The sequence below is a fragment of the Anomaloglossus baeobatrachus genome, chromosome 4 (genome assembly GCF_048569485.1).
Source record: "Anomaloglossus baeobatrachus isolate aAnoBae1 chromosome 4, aAnoBae1.hap1, whole genome shotgun sequence".
Lineage (NCBI taxonomy): Eukaryota > Metazoa > Chordata > Amphibia > Anura > Aromobatidae > Anomaloglossus > Anomaloglossus baeobatrachus.
In genome coordinates this window covers 265,801,049-265,810,510 of record NC_134356.1, presented here as the reverse complement: position 1 = coordinate 265,810,510, position 9,462 = coordinate 265,801,049, and the positions used below count along the sequence as shown (strand labels likewise).

Here is a 9,462-nt window from a genome sequence, read left to right as displayed (position 1 = left end):
CTCTTTTCCACTGCCAGGAATTAGAAGCTTTTGTTAATATAAAGTCTGTAAACAGAAACAAGACTGAACGCTACCCTAATTTATTGCTACAAAATAGGCCATTTTTCTTTGTATGTATCAAGGATTGCCAGTCTAAAGTGTAAAGAGAGGAAGAAAAAGCAGGCACAATCCTAAGGAGAACAAACATACTGCAAATGATTGCACTAATGTACAGTTTTTTCCTTTTCACTATAGATAACTGCTATTTTTTTCTTGAGTTAGTTTTGTTAATTTAGCCCTTTATGTTGTGTTTTAGGAGCCAAAAAGTTAAACTTTTACACAATAAATTAGCAAATCACATGTATATGCAACAGTTTTATTTTCTTAGATCCAAAGATATTATTTTACTACATAATAGTAATTTTACTATTATTTACTATTAAGTGGTGGCCATTGGGAAGATCTGCCATACCGGCTGTCATGTCTAAATTAGCTTTTCATTAAATAAGAGAAATAACTAATAGGGTATTTATATGGCATAGTATTTTATTGAGCAGAGAAAAAATAAAAACACAAAGTGAAAATATCATGAAGTTTCCAAAAGTTGCATGATAATTATTTCTGATGTTTTTCAGCTAGAATTGTAAAGTATTGACTAATATAATGATAAACTGGTGGTAAGTACTGTAGAGATGAGCAAACCCGTGAAAGTTGAGTCAGTCAGTAAAGCCTAACCGACCATCCACGGGTTGGGACTTGACCCAAACTCAATGCAAGTCACTGATTGGCACTCACATTTTCTATTCTATTTTTTTTGGTGCACACTACATTTGATCAATCTGTTGTTACCCCCAGTGCGAGCTGTTCAAACACTACAAGCGGCTCACACTGGACTGAGCCGCGAGTGTACCCGAGCACAGTGATGCTCGCTCTAGTGGTTGGCATACGTAAGGCACCTGAACTCTGTTTTTGTAAAGTTGGTGCTCAGCCCAAAAAATGAAACACTGAACATTCGGTTCACTCATCTCTAGTGGTAAGTGATAGACAGTGTGAAACAGAAAGCTTTAGGAATAAATAGAGAGGATGTGCTATGGCTACGAGCAGCAGCATGCTTCACCAGAAAACGTCTCCCTCCTCATCTGTCCTGCTTCTGTTGACAGCCACTCATGCTTATAAGTAGTGATGAGAAAGCACAACCATGCTGAGGTGCTCGGTAGTTATAGTGTGTACCCGAGTATAATAGAAGTGAATGGCAAACTCAAGCATTTTTATGGAAGACCTTCCGGAAAAATGCTTGAGTTCCCCATTGACTTCCATTATACTCTGAAGTTGAGTAGAGCACATCCGAGCGTCAAAATGCTCATTACAAATACTAAGCATCCATCATCACTACTAACAATTCTTCATTTTCAGCCAATTCTATAAAAAAAATTAAAAAAGGCCACCACCCTGACGCTCTAACTGTACAAAATGTTTATTCAATCTTTCTCCAGAAAAGAAAATCTAAGTTTAGATTTGTAGCCACTTATTTCTTGTAAAATATTACAAGAGGAATTTGAAAAGACTTCTGTAAGAAAAACCCCCCAATAAAAACAAAATTAGGAAACACTTCGCCTTAGAGCAACAAGTATGAAATTTATGACAACTATTTTTTTTTTTTTAATTTCCTTATACATGTATTCTTACTAGTGATGGGCAAGCACTAATATGCTTGAATGCTCGCTCCTCAATTCAAGCTGGTCAGTCACTCAGACGAATGCAACACGAGTAAGAGCAATATGGGAAGTCAATGATTGGTCTGCTTGGGACTTTGCCAGCCATAAACAGAGCATTTCTGACAGGAGGGAGGTGGGGTTTTTTTTGGTGGGGGGGGATGGTCACACTATATACGAGAACGTTGTTTCACACCCTGGCACGGCCATTCAGAGACTGTGAATGGCTTTCACTTGGGAGCCTGCACACATCATGCAGTGAAGCAAGCTGATGCGATATGGTTGTTTCATGGACAAAATACAAGATTACCTGCGATACTTAGCCAACCTCCACGAGTATCCAAACACGCTAATGCTCGATCGAGTAACAAGCAGTGCCGAGCACGCTTGCTCATCACTATAGACATACAATACATAGACCGAAGGATAGATAGATAGATGAGAGGTAGAGACAGAGAGATATAGATAGAGTGACATAGAGAGACAGTGAGACAGAGACATAGAGAGAAATAGACAGAGACAGACAGAGAGACAGAGACATAGATAGAGAGACAGAGACAAAGACAGATAGAGAGACATAGATAGAAAGACAGATAGCGAGACAGAGACAGACAGACATAGATAGAGAGACATATAGAGAGACACAGATAGATATAGATAGATATAGAAAAAGAGATATAGAAAGACATAAGGCCCAGTCACATTTAACGATTTACCAGCGATCCCGAAAACGATGTGACCTGATAAGGATCGCTGGTAAGTCGCTGGGAGATCGCTGGTGAGATGTCACACAGTCAGACCTTACCAATGACGCAGTAACGATGAGCGACCTGTATAACGATGAGCGACCTGTATAGGAGGTCATTGGTAGGTGTCAAACACAGCGATGCGTCCTGCCCAGCAGGACATCGCCTTTGAACAAAATGGTCCAGACCATTCGGCAACGACTAGCGATCTCACAGCAGGGGCCTGATCGCTGGTAGGTGTCACACATAACGAGATCGCTAACAAGATTGTTACTGCGTCACAGAAACTGTGACTCAGCAATGATCTCGTTAGCGATCTCGTTGCGTGTGACGGGACCTATAGATAGCAACTGCTTAGCATCCCAACCCCCATATTGATCCTCAGATTCCAAAACTCCCATGTGAATTAAAGATTAGTGAGCATATGTGACCAATGCTCTATTAATGATCTATAGTTCCAATAGTCAATGAAACAGTATTCACAGTTGCTCACTAATGCTTTGGGCCCCAGTTTTTGGTGATCAGTCAGGGACCCAAAAATCAGACATCCAGTAATCAAACATTTGTCACCAATCCGAGATACATGTGTATGGAACAACCCGAAATGTGAGCATGAACAATGGCCTTTGAGATTGAAGAGACATAATAATAGCTAGATACCCAAAAATATAAGTTAATAACCTAAATGGTTAACTGAAAATATAGAATCATGTATCACAATAAAAATTCTCATACAGGTTAAAGTTTGTGTTTTTTGTTTGTTTTTTTTATTATAAAAATTACATTCTAAGCTTAGAGAAGTGAAATAGTTTAAGAAATCTAGTATAGTCACAAAAGAACAATGTCATCAGCCAGTGCGCACTGGGCAGATACAGCCGGCGTGGCACTGATACCACAGTGTGAAACAATGATTCATCCTGTCTAGAAAGCAAGACAACCAAAGAGGAGAACACAAGATTAACATCGGAAAACAAATTGCTTCTTTTTTTTTTTTTTAAATAAATAACATTAAATATTAAAATAACCAAAAAAGATATTTCGGCAGCTGCATTGCTTTTACAATGACCACATACTGTAGACTGACGTCCTTGATTCTGTGTGGAGCGTTAGGTTTCTCCTGTGTAAAGACTGCACAGAACAGCAGTAGTCAGGGACTTGCAAGACACAAATCGTATAACATGAAGGAGGGTTCATTGAAACACTGCAGAGTTGAATGCTGCAAACTTTCCAGGCACGAAGGATATTAAATCACCATGTGTTATTTAAAGAGTAAATGTTTACCTCTAGCCTGCCCTTACATAGTGAACAGGCTAACCAGTCTTATGTTCTTCAAGAGTTCGATGGCTTGTCCTTTCTTGGTGCAATAAGGTCATTCTTCATTTTCTGAACATCTGTCTTCATTCCCTTCATCTCCTACACCGGCATCACCACTCTCCGTCTCATCTTCGTCGTTGCCCCATTCATCGCCGAAAGTCTGTTCTTGCAAGAAAGTAAATGTAAGTGATCGGGCAGCGGCTTGTGCTGCTAATCCCGAGGCAAAGTGTAAATCTGATGCCTGATGAATTCGAGCTAGCCTCTCTTGGATGGAAGCAGGTAAGACAGTCCTGGGTGCAGGACACGGAGGTTCACCTTTCTCACTAGCACTAGCTTGTCCTGGCTCTTCCAATAGCCGAAATGTTTCTGTCCCTTCTTGATCCTGATCAGTCACCGGTACGTCTGGGGTCTCATGAATGGCGGCTTCTTTATGAAAAGGTTCCGTTCCATTTACCTCCCTGGTGACGTCAAAGCTCTGTGTTTTGCTTTTGATTTGAGAGTCTGGATCGAAAACTGGAGAAGAGGTTGGAAAATCCACAATTTCCATATGTGATAAAGGCTTAATTATGGCTTTTAGGGAGGAAACAAAACAAAAAACAATTACTTACTTAAATTCATACTGCCTATTTAATAAATTACAATAAACATTTACCTAATCAATGCTAAAAAGGTACTTTAAAGAAAGAAGCTCACAGGACTAGTCTCATCTCCAGCTTTGGTCCTCAGATCTGTAAAGGTGTTGTCCACTACTAGGACAACTTCTTTTGATTCCACGTTTCCCCCAGCTAAAGTAAAAAAAGCCTATACTCACCTTCGCGGTTCCTGCAGTGCCAGGGCTCTTATTAATCCCTTATTACCCAGCTTGCCACCGCACCAGGGCAATCGGACAAGCCAGGTAAAGTGCCAGGATTGTCACATCTAATGGATGCAACAATCCAGGGCGGCTGGAGGCTGCTATTTTTAGGCTGGGGGCCCCAGTAAGCATGGGTCTCCACAGCCTGAGAATACCAGCTCCCAGCTTTATCATGGCTGGGTATCAAAATTGGGGGGGCAGCACACTTTTTTTTATTATTATTATTTATTTAAATAATTAAAAAAAAAAAAAAAAGAGCCGCATGCAGTTCCTCTAATTTTTATACACAGCCAAGATAAGCACATGGCTGGGGGCTGCAGCCTATAGCTGCATGATTTATTATGGCTGGGTCGACCCTACGCCGTTTTTTTTATTTATTTATTCTTACACCAATCTAGACACAGGCACAGCAGCTCTGATTGAGAGCAGTTAGTCAGACACACTGTCACACAGGGTGGGAGCGCGTGTGACTACAAACAGAGACTGCCGGTGGGCTGGGGAAGCAGTGTATAGGCATGAAAGATGATGAATGGCACCGGAGTAAGCAGACTCTGAAGTGGTGTTAGAGCTACGCATAAATCGTTAAGTATGAAGCAGTAGCTCCAATCCCCCTAACACTTCTAAAAAAAAAAAAATCGACCTAATAAGGCAAGTCTTCTCTGCTCAGCCACCACAACCCCTTCATATAACTGACCACTGCCCCTCTCCCATAAACTTCCTCCCCATCAGGAGAGCTTGCACGTCTTCTCTCAAAAGCGCACCTCACCACCTGCGCACTTGACCCCATGCCATCCCACCTCCTCCCCAACCTCACCACCATCCTTATTCCAGCCTTAACCCATCTCTTCAACCTATCTTTAACGACTGGTACCTTCCCCTCTGCCTTTAAACATGCAACAGTCACACCTATCCTAAAGAAACCTTCCCTCGATCCAACCTCTACTACCAGCTATCGCCCCATATCACTACTCCCACTTGCCTCAAAACTCCTGGAACAGCATGTCCATGCTGAACTTTCCTCCCACCTCTCCTCTAACTCTCTCTTTGACAACCTACAGTCCGGCTTCCGTCCACATCATTCTACCGAAACTGCCCTGACTAAAATTACGAATGACTTGCTTACTGCCAAAGCGAACAAGCACTTCTCTATACTCCTACTTCTAGACCTGTCCTCAGCCTTCGATACCGTTGACCACTCCCTCCTATTACAGACCCTCTCTTCCCTTGGTGTCAGAGATCTTGCCCTCTCTTGGATCCCTTCATACTTTTCAAATCGCACTTTCAGTGTCTCCCACTCTCACACAACCTCTTCATCCCGCCATCTCTCTGTTGGCGTCCCTCAAGGCTCTGTCCTAGGGCCCTTAATTTTTTCTATCTACACATTTGGCCTGGTTCAACTCAAAGTCCCATGGCTTCCAATACCACCTATATGCCGACGACACCCAGATCTATCTCTCTGGCCCAGATGCCACATCTCTGCTGTCCAAAATCCTGAAATATCTATCTGCTATATCCTCCTTCTTCTCCTCCTAAAGCTCAATGTGGCCAAAACTGAACTAATCATCTTTCCTCCGTCTCACCTACACTCTCCACCTGATCTATTACAATAAATAACACCATGCTCTCGCCAGTACCCAAAGTTCGCTGCCTCAGAGTGACCTTTGACTCTGCCTTATCCTTCATACCACACATCCAATCCCTCACCACCCCCTGCCGTCTTCAACTCAAAAATATTTCCAGAATCCGCCCTTTCCTCAATTCGCAATCTACTAAAATGCTAGTGCATGCCCTCATAATCTCCCGTCTCGACTACTGTAACATCTTCCTCTGTGGCCTCCCTGCCAACACGCTCGCCCCTCTCCAGTCCATCCTTAACTCTGCTGCCCGACTGATCCACCTCTCTCCTCAATACCACCCCGCTTCTCCCCTCTGCACGTCCCTCCACTGGCTCCCAATCTTCCACCGTATCCAATTCAAACTACTAACACTGACCTACAAAGCTGTGCATAATCTCTCTCTCCTCCGTATATCTCCGAACTAATCTCCCACTACACTCCAACACGTCACCTCCGGTCCTCCCAAGATCTCCTTCTCTCCTCCTCTCTCATTCGCTCCTCACGCAACCGACTCCAAGACTTCTCCCGAGCATCCCCAGTCTCCTGGAACTCGCTGCCTCAACACGTCAGACTATCCCCTACTCTTGCAAACTTCAAATGGAACCTGAAAACCCACCTGTTCAGAAATGCCTACAATCTACAATGAACTCACTGCCGCCCGACCACCGTGCGGAGCTGCCGCCCGACCACCGTGCGGAGCTGCCGCCCGACCACCGTGCGGAGCTGCCGCCCGACCACCGTGCGGAGCTGCCGCCCGACCACCGTGCGGAGCTGCCGCCCGACCACCGTGCGGAGCTGCCGCCCAATCTACACCCCACCTACTGTCTCCTCCCCATAATCCTATAGAATGCAAGCCCGCAAGGGTAGGGCCCTCTTCCCTCTGTACTAGTCTGTCTACTGTAACTTGTATATGTATTTTGGATGTAACACCCTTCTCATGTACAGCACCATGGAATTAATGGTGCTCTATAAATAATAATAAAATAATAATAATCGCCTGATTCTGGTCCCCATAGACTTATATGGGGACAGGCGTCCAGCCAGATATCCAAGATCAATTCTGGGCTCGAACCGGGTTGTTTTGGGTTGTTGTTTTTTTAAACTTGGTGGACCAGCCGATCCCGTGTATCTGCGGATCCGCCCATCACTACTCTATAGATCTGTGGCTTCTTGCAGTTGTCTGAGGCTAAAGTAGCTTCTTTTATCTGCATTCCATTTATCCTTCTGTGAGAACCAGCTTTATGGTGTGAAAAACTTCATCGGTACTGCACTACATTTCTAAATGAATAAGAGCATAATAATAAAAATTACTAACATCTAAGAAATCTCCGAAGAAAAAGCTTTATATCATATAGTCACTATTTATTAAAACCCAAACCCTAATCCTGCACAATTCTTGAGAGAATGGTGAGGCTGATAGTGTTTGATGTTTGTGACAAGTGTCAAGAAGAGGACGGAACAATATAAAATAAAATATTGGAGCCCTCTGCCCCATAGCATAACTAAATATACAACACCTAATTCACATAGTAGCAGCTTAATAAGATTTAGTAATTTTTTATGCTGGTAAATGATAAAATAAGACAAACATTGAAGACAAAATATTTGGTTCTTCATGTTCCGATGACTTGGCCAACTACATTTCATGCCACCTAAAACGGAAAAAGCAGAAACCTCGAAAGATCCATCTTTCCATAAATTTACATATATTACAGTTCAGAACACATTGAGAAAGAGATTTATCCCAATATACTACCGAAATGACTTCAAACTAATGTTCCATGAACAGTAAAGAGCAAGTGTGTGTTGTGTAGAAAAGCTCAATCGTAGTTCCATGGAATTCTATCAGCTAACAACATCTACTGAAGAAAGCCGAAGAAGTGCAATACATTATATATATTTACAGGGATTCTGGCATCTGCTTCTTCACACTAGACCAATACTATGTATGGACTAAAACAGAAGGGTCAACATAACCTTCTGGTGTTCAAGAGAGGCCAGAGATCAAACTTTTATTCTGTGTGTAAATTAGGTTGCAAGTGCCCAGTGGGTGGTCTCAAGCCATAAAGTGCTCAGGATCTTCTCTGTGAACCCTGATTGTTGACAAAACCAATATTTGACAGCCAGTAGTCGGACTACTCATACTGCTGCTATTACAATTGACCACATATTGGACTAGAATATCTTTAATATGTGATGGGGTAGGATTTTATGGCACTAATATCTGAGTATTACATATTCTTTTCCTGGACTTTTTAGTGCAGCCATCTCTATACATGTGGTACAGTTGCCCTGCTCTCAAATTGGCTGGTGATGGAGGAACATGTCAGCAGATCTCAATCAACCTCCCCCTTAAGAAATACACTGCACATGAGAAAATTGGTTTTCAAAAACAGCTCTCCCATGTGCAGTGATTTTCATTTGGAGGTTCCTGATGGACAATTCTGGTCACATGCTCTACCACCAGTGGTCATTCTTTGAACGTCTTTAAAAAAGGTTGCCCTAACAAGAGAGACGAGAATACTCAGATATTCGCATTTTAAGATCAATTTCACAACATATGTTATTAGAAAGATCAAGTGACCAACTCATAATATGGGAAAGGCCAACAAATGACATTTTTAATCCTTGCAGGAACCAGCTCTATGACGTGACGCTACTAGTTTAACTGTGAAGTGCTATAAAGGCAATTTCTTAGTGAAAATTAGAGAAGGATACATCATTTTTAGTTGGATAGCTATCAGAACAGCAAACAAAGAAAATCCCCATAAGAATTGAAAAAAAAAAGAAATGTCATAAACAGTCGAATTTAGACGTCAGTATATCACAGTCAGAATATGGACCGCGATGAACTGACTGGCATTGGATCTCCTGACTGAAACTACCCATTCTCAATCACTATGAGGCTGTCAAGATCAGGTTAGGTGACCCGTGTCCAGACAGTGTATCACGGTCCATATTCTGACTGTGATAAACAACAGGTCTCCATGTAGCTTTACTCTAATACTTTGAGCCTACTGAGGCGCTCCAACGTATTGGTTTTTTTCACTGCTTTAGTGGTGCTTTAAATCTAAGTTCCCTGCCCACCAGTCTTATACCCATCCTCCAGTGTTTTCACCTGCTTTTTGTGTTGCTCCGATCCCGCGGCACCAGCTTGCGCTCAAAACGTTTGACTAGCCGGAAGTCAGAAGTTACGTCACAAGTGCTCAGTAGATCTCTATAACAGCCATATCGAGGCCAGA

The 9,462-nt window shown here is 42.5% G+C and overlaps 1 protein-coding gene across 3 annotated transcripts in view; it reads right to left on the bottom strand.

Annotated features, from left to right (window-relative positions):
* Positions 1 to 3,175: 3,175 nt before the first annotated feature.
* The window catches only part of VEZT (vezatin, adherens junctions transmembrane protein), a 111,776-nt gene continuing 105,489 nt past the window's right edge, over positions 3,176 to 9,462 (bottom strand). For all 3 annotated transcript variants that reach the window (XM_075344812.1, XM_075344813.1, XM_075344814.1), the window contains exon 12: positions 3,176 to 4,321. In XM_075344812.1, the coding sequence (XP_075200927.1) occupies positions 3,807 to 4,321 (515 nt within the window). In that variant the 3' untranslated portion in view covers positions 3,176 to 3,806. The remainder of the gene's footprint in view (positions 4,322 to 9,462) is intronic.